This window comes from Leuciscus leuciscus (assembly GCF_965113295.1).
Source record: "Leuciscus leuciscus genome assembly, chromosome: 2".
Taxonomy (NCBI): Eukaryota; Metazoa; Chordata; class Actinopteri; order Cypriniformes; family Leuciscidae; genus Leuciscus; species Leuciscus leuciscus.
Window position 1 is genome coordinate 28,865,223 of NC_138726.1, and position 17,817 is coordinate 28,883,039.

The window sequence follows — 17,817 nt, forward strand, 5'->3', positions numbered from 1 at the left end:
AAAAAAATACTGGAAGTCAATGGATGCCGTCAACTGTCTTGATTTAGGCTATATAGGCATAAACTGACTGGATCTTGAAGTGTAAATACATAAACTAATCTATAGGATGTTGCAATCTTAGTGTGAGATGCCTCATGTGTCGTGTGTTTATATTGATATTGTCATAGAGATAATGATAACACAAATTAAAGCGAGAGGACCCACAAGGCAATCGCCTCGGCTCCACATCAGATGAGCAGACTGCAGAATTGTGCAAGTAACTTGAGCAATCCCACTCTGATTTCACCAAAAGTGACTGTAACAGTGTCTGCTACAGCTCCTCTTTAAAGAACAAAAGGTAAGCTCTTTAAAATCAAGTTGCATTAACGCAGTTACATTTTTGTTATCATATTAAAGCACATTACGTATCCTAAGTGTCAAAATGATAACAGTAGTCAATGAAATAGACTTTGTTTTTGTTTTAAAATGACATTTTAATAATTATTTTAGCTTTTAAAGATAATATTGTGTAATCCATAAGGTCGAATATCTCACAATTGTCCTAAGAGTAATCTTAGTTTCTATTATTTTCCCATTATTCAATTGCAGATTGTGAAATATAAATATGTAGTGCTGTCCGTAATAATATTTGCTGTCATGAAATCATTTGAAATGTGTTTCAACTCTTCTCATTTAAGGGGGAATTATTCTTTTTCTGTTGACATCATCACCATGAGCGGGCGAGTGGATGACGTTATGCAGCTTTGCTGTGAGGTCTCGGCCAGCAGGGAGATGAAAGCGGCGGTGAAGAGCTCTGGAAAGGGAGCTGCAGCGGCTGGTGGAGGGGCTTTTGTCGGGGGAATGGTTGGAGGCCCGGCCGGTATAGCTGTTGGTAGGATCATGCCTCTGATTCCCATGCAATCCACGAACTTTCATCTACTTTCATCATAGGGTGGTGTTATATTATCTTGAATTTATCTTTTTTTCTCACAGCCCTTTCACTAAGGCGACACCATCAACTCCAAAAAATAGTTAAAAACACATAGGCCTATGTATGCTATATTATAGACATATTATAAACACAAGATTAATTCTTTTAATCTTTTGATAGCCCTAATATTTTTGTTACAACTTTTACAAAAAATTAACACTATTAGCTTCATAAGTAGAGCTTTAATATAAACAGATACACTTATGTTCTGCATATGAATCTGTTGATATATTACTCTAGGTGGTACTTTGGGAGGTCTCATGGGAACTTGGATGACCAGTGGCCAGTTCAAACCTCTTCCTGAGATCATCATGGAGCTGCCTCCTAAATATAGGGAGAAACTGTACTCTGATGTCATGGCTGCACTGGGCACACTGGACTGGACAGACGTCACTAGCCTCATTGCTCTGGTTATGGGCAGTGCCACTCTGCAAGAACGAGTGTTTGCTGCTATACTCTATTATGCCACGAAAGAGCTCAAGGCCGAAGTGCAGTATGAAAAATTACCACTAAAGGGTTAATGTCAACAGCCAGGGTTTTCAAGTCCTGGTCCTGTTTGGTTATGTATTCGATATAATCCTGTTGCTTTTGTACTCATGTTCATGTTTTTCTGCAACTCCTGTTCTGGCTCCTCTTAATCTTCTTCTTCTCTCTTTCTATATCAGTGCCATTTAAACCATTAGCTATTTCTGTATAATGCAGGTTACTCTAATAAAGCACATGTTGTTTCTGTGGCTAAATATATTCTCTAATAAATATATATCTCATCTTTGGGATGGACTATTATTTTATTCATTTTATATGTTTTATTAATTATATTTTGTATCATTAGTAAATTATATGGAGTTTAAACCAAAAAAACCTTTTATTTCTCATATATACAGTACCGGTCAAAAGTTTGAAACACGTTACTATTTTTTATGTTTTTGAAATAAGTATCTAATACTCATCAATCCTGCATTTATTTGATCAAAAAAAAAAAAAAAAAAAAAAACGGTAGCCTAATATGAAATTTTAATACAATTTAAGATAATGGTTTTCTATTTTAATATACTTTAAAGTTTAATTTATTTCTTTGATGCAAAGCTGGATTCACTGATGAATAAAAAGTTAAAAAGAACAGGATTTATTCAAAATAGAAATCTTTTCTAACAATATAAATATTCACTATCACTTTTTATCAGTTTAACACATCCTTGTTGAAAAACAAGAAAAACAAACTACTGACCCCAAATTTTTGATATATATATATATATATATATAGGCTATTAAGCAGCACAACTGTTTCCAACCTTGATAATAAATCTGTATATTACAATGATTTCTGAAGGATCATGTGACACTGAAGACTGGAGTAATGAAAATTCAGCTTTGCATCATAAATTATATTGTAAGTATATTAAAGTAGAAAGCCATTGTTTTAAATTGTAATAATATTTAACAATATTACTGTTATTTTTCTGCATTGTGATCAAATAAATGCAGGCTTCATGAGCCAATAAGAGACAAAAGATTCAAAATTAAAAATAGTAATGTTTCCAAACTTTTTACTTCTATTCAAACATTGGCTGAAAATTATATATTTAATGCCTATATCATTTTCCACATGGGTATCAGCCAAGGTTTGAATGACTTTTACTTCATTCTTTACTTTTAGATTTTTACTTTTACTTTTAACTTAGTCGAATTTTTACTTCTCTTTCCTGCAATGTTTCTACTTCTTGGGTGTCACAATATTACAGAATGTTAACATTTATTATTTATTTAATCATTCAATTCGTTTTTTTACTACAACGACCTGAAAATCACGTAGCCTATTTTAAGTGTGTGTCCATCTGACTAGTGAACTACAGTCAAATGTAAAGCGCAGAGACTATATAGGCTACTAGCCTATATAAGCTGAGCAGAGCGCGGAAGTGCATGTAAATAGACATTCATGAATGTGATACCGAAAGTAACTTTACCATTAAAACCTGCTCGTGTTGAAAGAAAGACACTCAGGTAAGAACTGCAAAGCCTTGTTAAGTAAAATCAGAGATGTAGTTTATCAAGTAGGCCTAGGCTAGCTAGAGAGTAGAGACTTTTTAAAAATTGCTGTGCGTCGATCCTATTTTCTCAAACATGAAAAGTAGCGATCGAGGCCTCAAAAATACCCGAAATGATTAAAGAAGTTTGTGTGTCGTTTGCAATTTTTCCTCTTCCTTTATACATGTGATGTGTGCATCGTTGTTTATTGATATTTTCAGCACGTCAAAATGGCAAATCGAAAAGATGATATTATGAAACTCTGCTGTGAAATCTCCGCAAATAAGAAGATAAAAGCCGCATTTAAGAGCTCAGCGAAAGGAGCCGCAGTTGCTGGTGGAGGTGCTTTTTTAGGAGGTCTGATCGGAGGTCCAGCTGGTATAGCTGTTGGTAATGTTTATCCGTGATTTCTTGCAATCCTCAAATGTCTAGTTCACTTATTAACCACAAGATGGTGCTATAGATTGGTTATTTATTTATGTATATTGCTTACAGGTGCTGCTTTGGGAGGTGCGCTGGGAGGATGGATGACCAGTGGCCAGTTCAAGCCACTTCCTGAGATCATCATGGAGTTGGCTCCTACACAGCAAGATAAACTATACTCCGATATCATGGCAGTAATGGGTACACTGAAATGGACTGACCTCCCTCAGTTAATAGCTCTAGTTAATGGGAATACCGCTCTACATGAGCAGGTCCTGGCTTCTATACTCAATTACACCAAAACCCAGCTCAGAGCTGATGTGAAGTATGAAGATTGAACACTAAGGGTGAATGTCACATGTAAGATGTCATTTTGACCCAAAATTATATTATATATATATATATATATATATATATATATATATATATATATATATATATATATATATATATTTGTTTTGTTTTTTTGGAATTAAACATTGAGTGTTCATCAGAGTGGTCCAACACCTTAGGACCTTTGTCATACTTGAACTTGGAATACACACACAACATTTACTGGATTCAAGGAATTTGTGTGGTTTAAATAAATTCTTTTTTACAATTTATCCTTCCCTCGTGGGTCAATTTGAACTCCAATTAATGGAATGTGAGGATTATTTTTTTTTTTTTTTTGTCTCAAGAAATATAAAGAATCTGGCCCAATCCAGAATGAACACATACACAAATGAAGGCATGAGACACACACACACACACACACCTATAGGAATTCCCATTAAAATGAACATATAGTGGGGGCAATGTTTTTTTCTTACATTTTTTCAAATATAAATCAATCAGTCACAATGCAGACCGCTCACAGATATGAAGTTGTTAGATGTGAACACATTTACGATGCAGAACATGAGAACAGTCCATTTGCTCCATATAGGGCTATAAGGCCATAATGGCAAGAGTCATGAAATATCATGTTGTTGTTTTTCCACAAGAGATCGACAAAGACACCCAATGTGAGATATTTTGAGCTGAATTAAAAGGGTTTTGCATGAAATTAGTTATTTTGAATTTAAGTTGAAAAAATTTGCTTAAATTATTGTTTTTTGATAAAATCTAGTAATTTAAAGGTAAATAAAATAACATAAAAACTCCCCAAAAATTATATATATATTGAGAATCGTTTGATTTTAGCTACATTTAAATAACTATTATATTATAGTTATTTAAATGTAGCTAAAATCAATTGTGTGCAACCACTTACCATACATTTTTTTATTAAATTCAACGAATATTTTTTTTCAGTGTTCCGTAAATTATAATTTTTTTAAATCTGATATTCGAAATATTGAAAAATCTCACAAATTTTTTCAACTTAAATACAAAATAACTAACAGACTGGTAACCTGAAGGTTGAGGGTTCGATTCTCAATACGGGCAGAGAATGAATGAGGTGTCCTTGAGCAAGACACCTAACCCCCAATTGCTCCCGGGCTGCCCAATGCTCTGAGTGTGTGTATTCACAACGCATTCTCATCCTAGGTCGTCATATACTGACTTTCGTCTACTTCCGACGCACATGGCACCCTTTAGCGTCAATATGAGACGCAGATTATGGGTAGGTTTAGGTCTGGGGTAGGGTTAGGGTTAGACCGCTAGGAGGCGCCTTCTGGACCATATTTATCTGCGTCTCATATTGACGCTAAAGGGTGACATGTGCGTCGGATGAACTTGGAATAAATGCACAGGACAAATTCCAATTTCCAAATTCACTTTCGTAATATAACCGTGGAAAACCAATGTATTCAAAATCAGTATCTCTTGAAGACGGATATTTGTAATAGGTGGATGTCCCTAACTATTTGTTAAAATGCCTACAGAACAACATAGAATCACCAGCCAAAGTGCCACACAATATCTAAAATAATCTTGGGCAAAAATAATTCTAAACAAAAACAAAGTCTGTTATTTTTCGTTTATTTATTTATTTTTTAGATGAAATCTAACATTTGGTCAATCTGTCATTTTTTTATATAAATGCTAAATGTCTTTACCTGTGACCAAGCGGTTTGGGGAATGCATGGATTGATGGATGGATAGATGTCTTTCAATGGCTGACTAAACCTCTATGAAAACACAGACACACACACACACACTGGTATTTATACTGTACAAACTGTATATTCTGTCCCCTTACACTAACCCTACCCCTAAACCTACCCATCACAGAAAACTTTCTGCATTTTCAAAAAAATATAATTTAGTATGTTTATTAACCCATTTCCCTCATGGGGACCGCTGGCTGGTCCCCACAATGGAGGTGATCTCAGGTTTTACTATCCTTGTGGGGACATTTGGTTCCCACAATGTAATATAAACCAAACACACACACACACACACACACACACACACACACACACACACACACACACACACACACACACACACACACACACCTTTTGTTCGCTGTAATTTCTACTATGTCCAACAGGTGGACCTATTGGGGCCTATTGCTGGTTGTTTCGACAATTGTATGTTGAGGTGATGCTCCGATCGATATCAAATTAAAAGTATTATGAAATAGCAGCTGAGCAAAGAGCGGAAGTGATGTCACTTTCACTTGCTCAATCTTAAAGTAACGTCAACAGAAGAAACGGAGGTAATACCAAAAGTTTTATGAAAGCTGTAATGTAGTTTACAAAACGTGTCTATAGTGTTAAATATTGTCAAAAGCAGATGTAGGGCATGGGAATGTACATATTTTATGCAACTTGTTTAGCTTTAACATTTTTTTTTTTATCACAACTACGACAGTTGCAGTTAGGCTACGGTCTATTTGTTTGATAGAAACTGTATAGGCATAGGCTACTAAAATCTGTACAGTGTTAAATCAACTTACATTTGAGAATAGATTGCTCTTTGATTCTATTTTCTCCTCCCCAGGCAGTGTTTTTGAACTCAACACAATGCAGCGTCAAATAGACGATGTAATGGGGCTCTGCTGTAAAATATCAGATAGCAGGCAGATTAAAGCAGCACTGCAGAACTCAGCCAAAGGAGCTGCTACCGCGGGCGGAGGGGCGTTTTTAGGGGCGCTACTCGGAGGGCCACCCGGTATATTTATTGGTATGTATTTGCTCGTGTGTTTAATTTCTTGTCATCCACAAACTTTGACTTACTGCAGTTCTTAACCACAAGGTGGTGTATAATATCTAACAACTGTCTATGGTTATCTGGTGCCACCGTTAACTAAAACAAAATAAAATATAAACAAAACCTAAACGTATTTTACTTCAGCTACTTGCCAAGTCAATGTTTTAATTTTTCATACAATCATTTTTATTTAGGCTAGTTTAACTTTACGTAGGCTACTAAAATAAAACAATAAATAACCCCCTTTGCTGTTCTACTTTCACTGTAAACCACAGCTCCACTGGGCTTATTGCTTTTATAAAACGGTTAGTCCACAAGATATTTATTTTAATATGTAGGCTACTCAATGCACATTTGTCATTTATGTTTGTAGAGTAATTTACAACATGGCTCAATATTTTTTTATTTTTTTTTTAACGTGGCTTAACCAATCAGAATCAAGGACTGGAAGTCCGGAACTATTTTATAACAGTTTATAATATTTATAATATAAATTTATAATTTCTAGTTTATAACATTTATAATATAACAAATGTAACAATTATTCAAAATGAATTCAAAATATTAATCAATGATACTAAAATGTTGATCTTTTTGTAATCTAAACACAATTTAGGCCTATTTGAAACATTTATGAAGTTTGATTAAAGCATGTAGAAAAAGTTGGAATACAGTTAAAAAAAAAGTTTTAAAAAAATACAGTAAACGTTTAGACCATTTAGTGAGACCAACTTAAAATGTGATCTTCTATTGTGTTATGTAGGTGGTGCTCTGGGAGGTGCTGTGGGATGGTGGATGACTAATGACAAATTCCAGCCTCTTCATCAGATCATAATAGAGATGCCTCCTCAACAAAAGAAGAAACTGTACTCTGACGTCATGGCAGTACTGGGCAATCTGCATTGGGTTGACCTGGCTCAACTCATTTTTCTAGTAATGGGTAATTCCTCTCTGCAGATGCGAGTGCTTACTACTTTAATCTCTTTTGCCACAAAAGAGCTTGGCGCCAAAGTGGAGTATGGACAAAAATAGTGGGTTAATGTTACCTGCTTAGTCTAAGCCAAGTTTGACTGAAGCCTCTTTAGTTTAGGTTTGGTTGTTGTTTCTGAAATCTGTGTTTTTACTTTTATTTTCCCTTACAATACAATTTTTATGTGTGAGCTCATTGTTCTTTAATCCAGTTTACCAGAGTAACAGTTTCACAGTGAACCTTAAAATGTTTAAAATACTCAAAGAAATTGAGCAAATCTTTTCCGAAATGTGAAATCAAAAGTTGGTAAGCAAACAGTTTTATTTACAATTGATTTGCATTGTATGGATCGAAAGCACATAATATAAAATATCTTCTTTTGTGTTCCGAAGAAGAAAGAATGTCATACAGGTTTGAAATGTCATTAGAGTGAGTAAATGATGACAGAGTTTTCATTCTTTGGTGAACAATCTTTTAGTAGGTTTAACTTTTAGATTTGCTATTAATATAAAAACATGGGATATAGCAATTTGCGAAGTTATGACTTGCATCATCAGAGTCAGAATTTTTTGTTATCATTAATGCTAAAATCAATTTGTTTACCATGTATTAGCATTAGTATAGAGAATTTGGATGTACTGAGCAGGGTTTACCTACACTGTAAAAAAAAAATTACATCCCCAAGTCAAAAATTTCTAGTGACTGATCACATCTAAATTTTTCAATTAGTCTGACGTATTATTTCTCATTGAGCCAATGTTAACAGACTATTGCAACAACAATTGCACTTGGGCCAATTTAAAAATTTAGATGTGAACAGTCACTAGAAAATTTTGACTTGGAGAGGTTAGACATTTTTTACAGTGTAAGAGAGCACTAATCACTATAAAAGTGACTTAAATTACTCTTGTCTTTATTGATTTAATAATAACTATTTACACATAACTATTTTCACAAAAATTATGAAATAATTCAATGTTATTTTAAGGCTACACTCTGCAATATATAACATGTGTGGCATCATGAGAGGGTGTGTTCTAGAGGGCATATATACATTGCCCTCAGATGGCTGTAGCAAGATGGCCGCCTTTTAAGGACTACAAAACCCAGGTTGCCGGAGAGCAGCTGCAGCTAATAAGACTGGCAGCAGGCTCTAATAGTGTGTGTGTGTGTGGCTGGGGAAAGGACATGTACCTCTGTGAAACAAAGAAGATACGTTTTTTTTTGAGCTGAAGAGATTTAAGTTGTAAACCTTTTTGTTTGATTATTAAACACACCTGCATACTGAAGAGACTGTTGAAGCGGTGTTTACTGGGAACTTGCAGAAACTAAAGATCCTGAACCTCTCATGCTGTCACATGTAACACTCATTGTAACATGATTAACACAGCGGTATTTCATGGCTGCAGGAATAACCCATTATCACATGTACTCTTTTAAGATCTTTAATTTATTTTTCCATTTGTTTTTACCTAGCATGTCATATACAACCAATCAAGTTTTGGGGTGGCAACATTTTTTAATGTTGTTTTATTTATTTATTTTACTCTTAAAAGGTCATATAAATATAGTAATATATTTTTACATGATCCTTCAGAAATCATCCTAATATGCTGATTTGCTGCTCAAGAACATTTATTCTTGTTTTCAATGTTAAAAATAGTTATGCTGCTTAAAGGTATAGTGGAGGATTTTCTTTTTCCGGGTGGATCATTAAGACTATTGGTCCTCCTAATTGTCAATCATTCTGGTGATATGTTTACGTAAGGCCGTCGTACGTGCTCGTCCCTAGGTAGTTTTCGCTTTCTGCGCATGCGCACTTTCAGGTGTGTATGTGTGGTGAGCTACGGTTTCAGCCATTCATTGAAGCTCGCCGTTCTCACCGGGTTTTTTCAAAATGTCTGAGGGTCGCAAGAGAAAAAGTGTCTACGAATTGTATGACAAGAAGAGAAAGGCCTCTGAAGAAAGAAACAAGACCAGAGTGTTTTTGGGAGAATATTTCACACTCTGGCGTGCGCTAAAAGCACAGGTTGGGCTTCCCACTGATGCCTCAATCGCAAAGTTTCTACTCGACAGGTAAAGTTTGGCATGCTATTTGGAGAAATCCATTTAAAATCACTGCTAGTAAAAGTTAATGTAAGCTATGATTAGCAATGCTAGCCGTCTCTCGTGCACACGTTTAATAGGCGTTCCCTCTCGGGAGCAGGTAGAGTGTTGCGCATGTGCATTTTTTCAAAAAGTGGAGAGGGCGGTTCTTTTCTAAAATTCGGGAAAATCCTCCACTATACCTTTGATATTTATTTCATGGAAAACATGATACTATTTCAGGATTCAGAGTAGGAACAAAATCGTAAACCGTAAATGGTTTAAATCGCACTGACACCAAACCTTTGCATGATAGAGTATTAATGTACTTAATGAAGTAATTAACAAAAAATAAAAGGAATGTAAACACAATGCATGTCATGTTTGATTTTATTGAGATTACGGGCCCTATGACATACCCGGCCCGACGCAAGTGTTTTTTGCTAGTTTCAGCCCGGAACAGGAATCATTTTCATGTCCTGTGTCACGAGAGAGAGAGAGCGAGAGAGAGAGAGAGGTTTCAGACAGCGCTCGGACACAGACTTTGTTACTTTGTTATTTAGTATTCATCTCTGCTTGTAATTTGTGTATTTGTTTTTATTTTATTACTGATTGTTCACTTGTTTATAATAATGTTTGAACTTTATCAGTTAAGAGCATGCTCTCTCCGCCAGAACCGTCTTTCAGCACATCTTCTTCCTAATTTGTCCAAAATCCTAATTACAACATCGTATTGAGATGACATTGTATCATATGATGCTCATAAGTGTCTTCATATTGCGTTAGTTGCTGATAACACCAAATCAGTAAAAGAATAAAAATTGCACTACGAAAGATCTCCATGATTAGCCTGATTTAGCTTTTCCTGCTTTTCCCTGCTTGAGAATTTCTGTCCAATGAATGGATGACCTTAGCACACGTGTGGTTTTGTTTACAAATTTTGGTTCACTTGCAAAAAGGGCAGTGTGAAAGCGAACCACACCAAACAAAAACAAAAAATCAACATTGTATTTGGTCCGGACCAAAGCAAGTGAACTAGCAGACTTTCCTGGTGTGAATACACCCTTTAATAGGGCCCTACTAGTGGGTGTTGTATTGACTGAGTTTTTCATATTAAGAGGTATGTGGACTTCCAAGAAATTGGGGATGTTTTCATGTTTAGAAAATGCTATTCATTTTTCTCATTACAAAATTTATTTTAAACTGAAAAGAGGTTGGCCATTGAACAACTGTGTCTCTTTTTGTATTGTTCTCTGTAGTTTGTGGTACCGTTCATATGGTTTGCTGGAAAGTAGCAGGTCTTTGCTTTTCTTAGAATAGCCTATCTGATGTCATAAGCTACAGACCACACTCACACACAGTGAGAACTAACAAGACTTAAGAGGTGAAAACCACACTGTAAATATAAGTGCAAACAAATCAAATTAAATACTTCAAACATTATACAGACAAATGCAGTGAAACCCTCATGCTGAAATGTCATTTATTTGGCAGCACATTTGTGTTTTATTTTTAGTACAAAGGGGTTGTGAAGGTAGTTGTATAACATCAGTTGTTAGCCAAGAAAAATGCAGCTACTTCCTCATATTAAGGTGTGTATGCATTCGCTGTCTGTCGTCTAAATGGGACACATTGCATGTTTTCAGGCAAAACATAAAAAAAAGACACATTAAACCCTTTTAGATCTACATGCATGCACTCAATGAAGACCTTACCTTAAAGGAGTAGTTCATCTAAAAATAAATAAATAAAAAGAAAATTCAGTCATGTTTGCTCACCCTGTGTTCCATAGAACAACAAAAGGGTGAGCAAATGATGACAGGATTATCCGGTTTGGGTAAACTAACAAAACATTCCAAATCTATTTGTTTTTTTCACTGTTTTTCTTTCTTCAAGTTTTGACTAGTGTCCCACACACATGACAATATCCAAAGTGGTGCATTCTGTGATTTTGTATGTCACTCTTTTTTTAATGTCTGTGTTAATTGTTTTGACAGTATTCAATTATGGGGGGTTGCCTAAGACTATTACAGCTACCTAATTAACTTTTTGTATTTGTCTGTCCTACTGCCCTTTGTCGAGTCAAATCACTTTTATTTATATAGCACTTTATGCAATACAGTGATAAACAGGAAAATAATGATCAATGATGCAAATAATTAAATTCTGTTGTAAAGCATCTCTGAAAAAGGCAATAATGTCATTATTCTGAAGTCAGTTCAGTGTTGACTTTAAAGTTAATCAATTACGAAATGAGTTCAATTCAGCTATAAGCAGCTCTATTTTTCTCATTTTTCCACACAGTGTGCCAAAAAGTCTGTCATGGAAATTATGCAAAAGGAAAAAAAAAGTGTTTTTTTAAAGAATTGTTTCCTCCCTTATGAGAGCAGAAAACTTGCTCAGCTTGTATGTGCACGTCATAACTCAACTATTGTACGACACTTCAGCTCTCATGCCTTGGTGAAATTATGCTGAATTGATGCTATCTCTGATCACTTTCAGAGTAATTGTCTATTCAAGATGGCTGTTTTTGTTTTGAAATCCACACACTTTGTTTGACTTGTTATACCAATCAATTGTTAGTACACTCTAAAAATAGATGGTTCTGTAGAGCTTCTTTACTCATATAAAACTTCTATTTAGAACTCCTGAAGAACCCTTTTATGCTGAAATGGTTCTTTGCATTGAAGATTATGCTCCTTGGGAAACTTATTATGAAACATCACACATTTAAGTAAGTAACAGATTACACTTTATTTTAGGGTGTCCTCGTTACAGTATAATACATTTAAGTACTGAGTAATTTTAATTAACTACACATACTTTGAATTCAAAATAATGAAAAATATTTATTTTGATGACCTATAACGTTACATGTAATCACAACTAAAAATGAAGCAAACTGTGAAAGTTGAGTGATTAACACCATTAACTATAGTAAGTAAGTAAGTAAGTATTACAGTTTATTTGTATAGCACCTTTCACAGACAAGGAAGGGTCACAAAGTTCTGCACAGTAATACAAATAAACAATAAAATGAAATAACAACTGTACAAGTACAAACCTAGTACAACTCCACAACTGTACTACCATCAGATTCCACAAAAATTAAATAACAAACAAATCAAATTGTTAGTTAAAAGCTTGTCCAAAAAGATGAGTCTTTAAGTGTTTTTTAAAAGATTCCACAGAACTCATAGTTCTCAGAGCTAAAGGGAGCGAGTTCCAGAGCTTTGGAGCCACAACACAAAAAGCACGGTCACCTCTTGTCTTAAGGCGTGTTCTGGGAACAGTTAAAAGATCTTGGCCTGAAGACTGACATGAAGTGTGCATATAGATCCTGGATGTAAGAGCGTGCTTGACCATGCAAGGCTCTGAAAGTAATGACCAAATTTTTTAAATGTACTCTATAACCAACAGGAAGCCATTGAAGGGCCTTCAGCACAGGAGTAATGTGTGACCTCCTGCTGGTCCAGTCAAAAGTCCAGCAGCTGCATTTTGTACAACTTGCAGTCGATCTATAGAAGATTTATTCAAACAAGTCTACAGCATTGCAATAGTCCAACAAGCATCTCCATCTCTTTTTTTGAAACCATAGATCTAATCTTAGCAATGTTCCTGGAAAAAACAGGTGCGAACAGACTTAACATGACTGTTAAAACACAACGATCTGTCAAATATGACACCCAGATTTCTTATGTCACTGTGGTCAGAGGATGATAGAACCCCAAGGGCCTGACTAATCTTAGGGTTGTCTGAAAAAAAAAAATATCATCACCTCTGTTTTATCCGTATTAAGTTGCAGAAAGTTCTCAGCCATCCATTTATTAATGGAGACTAAACAGTTCAGCAGAAGGGACAGTTTGTCTAGTCTATCTGGACTAAATTAAATAAATAACTGGATGTCATCTGCATAACAATGATAAGATAATGTTTTAAAACTACTTATAATCTTTCCAAGGGGACGCATGTACAGACTGAACAGCAGGGGGCCAAGCACAGAACCTTGCAGCACACCACAGGACAAAGAAACATAATCTGAAATGAAAGATCATGTGGACACTGAAAAACTCCTGTCAGAAAGATAGGAGGTAAACCAATCCAGAAATGCCCACTAGATTGTTCAGTCTATCAATCAGAGTGCAGTGATCAACAGTATCAAACGCTGCACTGAGATCTAACAAGACCAGCACAGAACATTCTCCTGCATCAGCAGCCATCAAGATGTCATTTGAAACCTTAAGGAGGGCAGTTTCAGTTGAATGGTTTTTACGAAAGCCAGACTGGAATTTATCACAGATACTATGAGCCTCCAACACATAATTTAACTGCATTGCCACAACCTTTTCTAGGATTTTAGAAATAAAAGGCAATTTAGAAATGGATAGGGCTAGTTGTTAAAAGATGCTGCATCAAGATTACTCTTTTTCAAAAGAGGCTGAACAACAGCATGTTTAAAACACCTAGGGACCTGGCCCAGCCTAAGAGAAAGATTTATAATTGAAATCAAACAAGGGCCAATAGATGTAATGGATTTCATGAACAAAGATGCTATAGGCAAAATATCGACAGAGCTTTGGGAAGACTTCATTGTACCCACTAACCTAATGACGTCCTCCAGGGAAATGGGGCAAAAGGAGTCCAGTATTGAGGGTCTTTGTTGAGTAACTATAAGATGGTTTACTGATGGTGCAATACCTGCCCTAACAGCTGTAACCTTGTCCACAAAGTGAGACAAAAAATTATTGCAATCATCTAGACTTGCTTCTTGCTTGCTTGCAATCTACACAATGTTCACGCGACTCTGGCGGGTTAATAAATACCTTCTGAAGTGAAGCGATGCATTCGTGTAAGAAAAATATCCACTTTTAAAACTTACCGACGAAAATAATAGCTTCCGGTTGACGGACGTACGCAAGTCTACTTGCGCCAAAAGAGTAACACTTGACGATGTATGACGTAGAATGTAGGAGTAGCGTAAGCTTTGACGCCTCTCGCGGTTCAAACAAACAGGGCTGGGCAACTGCGTTCGTCGTTACGTTGTGCGTCAAGTTCAAGGGTTTACGACTTTCGCCGTATAGGCCTATTGATGTGTACGGCCGTCTGCCAGAAGAGCTCACTCAGAGCTCATTTCCCAGTACATTCAGCATCTGGCTCATATTCGCAATCTCATATGATCAAAACTATCATGATTTTCAACATCTTCAAAATCAATATTTTGTTCGCTGACAGCTTCTTCACCAGATCCACCGTCAAGGGACAGTGACACTATTTGATTGTGTTCAGTAGGCTGTCTTGCTCTGCAGTAAATTGCTGAGCCATTTCAAGTTTTGTTGATGATTCTTCCTATTCATTTGTTTTCTTCCTGTGATAACTATGAGTGAAACGTCACTTCGTCAGTGTACGTATCAGACGTTGTCATGTGGAATAAGGGTGAATTGCACTTATTCAGTCATCAAAGATTCGATTATTGTTGTGCAGAAACAAGATACTTACACTGTTACACAACTCGGGTCATTAGCGGCCCTATTTGACTTAAAAATGAATGGGAAAACCGGTAATTATTTTATTTTATATATATATATATATATATATATATATATATATAATTCTTGTTATATTGTTTATAATGAATTGATTTAGGGATACTAAGAAGGTTGATGTCAAACTTAAAAAAAAATAATGAGGATGAGAGTAGTAAATATCCTCCCGTTTCACTAAAGACCCGAGGTATGTGTTTGGGTTAATGTGTAAAGCTCTACTCATTCAACTGCGTATGCATTTACTAAATCCACACATTTATTTATGTTTTTATCCATGTTCATTATTCAATTATAATAATTTATCATTTGTGTTCAGTTAACAATTGCTGCTAGAGCATTGACATTTTCCCAATGTAAAAAGAGTCTTGCTACAAGTTTTATTTATACTCTAATTCATATTATGTGCTATTACGTTGATGGCCTCATTTCATGATTGTCTGTTGTGCTTTAGCAAATAAATTGGCAAATGTTTATTTCCACTAACAATAATTTGGATGATGTCTCACTATCATTCTACATTCTTGTCTTTAAAAATGTTCTTAAGGGCGGCATCTCACTCTATCTTACCTTGTAGAATTGTATGTGTGAGTGTGTGAGTATGTTTTGTAATTTAATGCCAGGGTAATATAATGCATTGCAGAGTATATATGGTACATTATTTGTTTTAAATGAAAATATTAAAAACCTCAATAAATTAATGAAGTTAGTTATTTGAGAAATGCGTCTGTGAAAAAAGTCCATTAGAAGGTACAGTCATGTGACCTAGACTACAATATGTAAATCATGTCCCAAAAAAGGATTGCAATGTTTTTATGTTTATTGCAATTGTATCCATCCGAGAAGCAGAATGCTAAGTCACTGTCCACTCTGACAACACTATATCTTCCGCCCTTAAACGTTATAGGTCTGCAGTGAGAAGCTGTCTTTAGTGAGGATGCTTCTATTGAAAATATTGGTTTTTAATATGATCCACACTGTCAGAATATCGTAATGTTGTAATTATTTCTTCGATTTATAAACAAACATTTACAAAAAACTGGTGTGTGTGTGTGTTTCCCACCAAGTATTTAATACAATACCAAAATATTTATTAAAAAATGCTTTTTTATTATATTGATTACAAAAGTCACACAGTTCCCTTTATACATGTGCTATAGCATAGAGTATACATTCAAATATACGTAAATAGAAGTGCAAAACAGAAGTCGTAGAAGTGGCTCATACTTTAGTGCAAAATACTTAATAACTGCTGGTATTCGTCTCTGTGCATCCGTGGTCAACTGCAAAATATGTTCAATTTCAGCATAGTTCATAATAGTAGTTGCTCATATCACGTTCAGAGTTCAGTGTGGGGAGGATTCATGTGCCCGGGCTTTATGTAGCAGTATGGGGAGTAATCCTCCTTTTCCAACTGGTTGTTGAACCACTTGGTGGGCACCTGGTACCCGTTCTCGTCTTCGACATCCTCATCGCTGGACGTCTCAAACTCAGGTAGCGTTGGTGATTCCTCTACAGAGTTCTTCTTCCAGTGCTTTACCTTTTGTCTCTTCTGTCCCTGCACCTTTCCCTCTTGTGTGCTGCTCACACAGTACCGGCAAACTCTCACGGGCTTAGAGGAGATGTTTGGTATCAAGGCCCGGTTCTTCGAACAAGCTCGACATACTATATAGCCGCATTTCCGGCAGTGGTGCCTCCGAGTGGCGACATTGAAGTTCTTTGTGCAGCGCATGCAGATGGCTGAAGCCTTGTCAGGGATCCAGGTGGTAGCAAACTTCTCTGCATCATTGTCAGTGGAGAGGCCCTTAGTTTGCATGCAGAGGGTCTTGCACTTCTCAATGTGCCCCATCCAAGCAATTTTTTCCTCAGGCGAGGCTGCCGACACGTAGAAAGACTTGTGTGGCATGCGGATGAGCCATTGGTTGGCCATGGCCATTCCGTCTTCCACATCTTCCAGCTGCACCTCCTCCAAAGGAACGATCCTCTTCTTATTGTTCCAGCGACCGGGCACCATGACGCTACCATAGACCAAGATGTCGTTGAAGAGGAAGAACACTTTGGGTTTGGGTCCACGCCTGCACAGCTTCAACAAGCTGCCCTCTCCCACAAGAATACGCCCAGGTTTTAGAAGCGTCTTCCCAGTGCGGCCAAAAGAGCTCGCCACCGCCCTGATTCGCTCACGGTTCTGATGAGTAAAGATCAGATCTTCCATTGTTGCTGCCTGTAAAATGTCAAAGTATTGACACGGTCAAATCGATTTTAATGTACCGTTGTTGTTGTTTTATAAAAATGTTTTACAGTACTTTCGAATCAACACTTCAAGTCAAGGTTTCACCCCTGATTACACTAATAAATGAAATTATGCAATATAGATACAAAATAAATGTTTGAACATCTTAAACATTAATTCACCAAGGAGCTACCAAATACCTGATTGGCGTGGAAAGCAGTGAATTGTTGGGTAAACAGACTTTGTATCTGTTCGCAGTTCCCTCGTTCCAAAAAAACGTTATGAAAATACTCCTCTGTGTTCAGCACGACAAATCACTTCTTTCTCTTTGCAGGCTGATTGAGACAGACCTTTTATACAGTGTCATAAGCTTGTCTTTCCTGTTTGAAAAGGGGAAATTCCAGAACTGCTCAGAACTGCTACTATTTTA

At 36.1% G+C, this 17,817-nt stretch overlaps 4 protein-coding genes across 4 annotated transcripts; 3 read left to right on the forward strand and 1 right to left on the reverse strand.

Moving 5' to 3' along the window:
• Positions 1 to 223: 223 nt before the first annotated feature.
• On the forward strand, positions 224 to 1,749 carry LOC309483272 (protein C19orf12 homolog). Its single transcript, XM_082148984.1, has 3 exons — positions 224 to 337; positions 678 to 871; positions 1,211 to 1,749. Exons 2-3 carry the CDS (start codon positions 712 to 714, stop codon positions 1,489 to 1,491), a joined length of 441 nt encoding a protein of 146 aa, XP_082005110.1. The 5' UTR covers positions 224 to 337; positions 678 to 711; the 3' UTR covers positions 1,492 to 1,749.
• A 1,092-nt stretch (positions 1,750 to 2,841) lies between these two features.
• LOC309493032 (protein C19orf12 homolog) lies at positions 2,842 to 3,845 on the forward strand. The gene is made up of 3 exons (XM_082162092.1): positions 2,842 to 2,971; positions 3,217 to 3,385; positions 3,491 to 3,845. The coding sequence occupies exons 2-3, from the start codon at positions 3,226 to 3,228 to the stop codon at positions 3,754 to 3,756; spliced, it is 426 nt and encodes a 141-aa protein (XP_082018218.1). The 5' UTR covers positions 2,842 to 2,971; positions 3,217 to 3,225; the 3' UTR covers positions 3,757 to 3,845.
• A 2,530-nt stretch (positions 3,846 to 6,375) lies between these two features.
• On the forward strand, positions 6,376 to 9,844 carry LOC309492787 (protein C19orf12 homolog; the record flags this gene model as incomplete). Its single annotated transcript, XM_082161801.1, has 2 exons — positions 6,376 to 6,535; positions 7,326 to 9,844. The coding sequence occupies 2 exons, from the start codon at positions 6,376 to 6,378 to the stop codon at positions 7,592 to 7,594; spliced, it is 429 nt and encodes a 142-aa protein (XP_082017927.1). The 3' UTR covers positions 7,595 to 9,844.
• A 6,402-nt stretch (positions 9,845 to 16,246) lies between these two features.
• plekhf1 (pleckstrin homology domain containing, family F (with FYVE domain) member 1) lies at positions 16,247 to 17,740 on the reverse strand. The gene is made up of 2 exons (XM_082161793.1): positions 17,588 to 17,740; positions 16,247 to 17,378 (listed from the first exon to the last, which is right to left on the reverse strand). The coding sequence occupies exon 2, from the start codon at positions 17,367 to 17,369 to the stop codon at positions 16,497 to 16,499; it is 873 nt and encodes a 290-aa protein (XP_082017919.1). The 5' UTR covers positions 17,370 to 17,378; positions 17,588 to 17,740; the 3' UTR covers positions 16,247 to 16,496.
• Positions 17,741 to 17,817: the final 77 nt, after the last annotated feature.

What these genes read in the sequence shown, in the direction of transcription:
- LOC309483272 (XM_082148984.1), top strand. Translation starts at nt 712, where the DNA reads ATGAGCGGGCGAGTGGATGACGTTATGCAGCTTTGCTGTGAGGTCTCG. An exon ending in CCCGGCCGGTATAGCTGTTG is followed by an intron (nt 872 to 1,210) that starts GTAGGATCATGC and finishes ATATTACTCTAG; the next exon opens with GTGGTACTTTGGGAGGTCTC.
- LOC309493032 (XM_082162092.1), top strand. Translation starts at nt 3,226, where the DNA reads ATGGCAAATCGAAAAGATGATATTATGAAACTCTGCTGTGAAATCTCC. An exon ending in TCCAGCTGGTATAGCTGTTG is followed by an intron (nt 3,386 to 3,490) that starts GTAATGTTTATC and finishes TATTGCTTACAG; the next exon opens with GTGCTGCTTTGGGAGGTGCG.
- plekhf1 (XM_082161793.1), bottom strand. Translation starts at nt 17,369, where the DNA reads ATGGAAGATCTGATCTTTACTCATCAGAACCGTGAGCGAATCAGGGCG.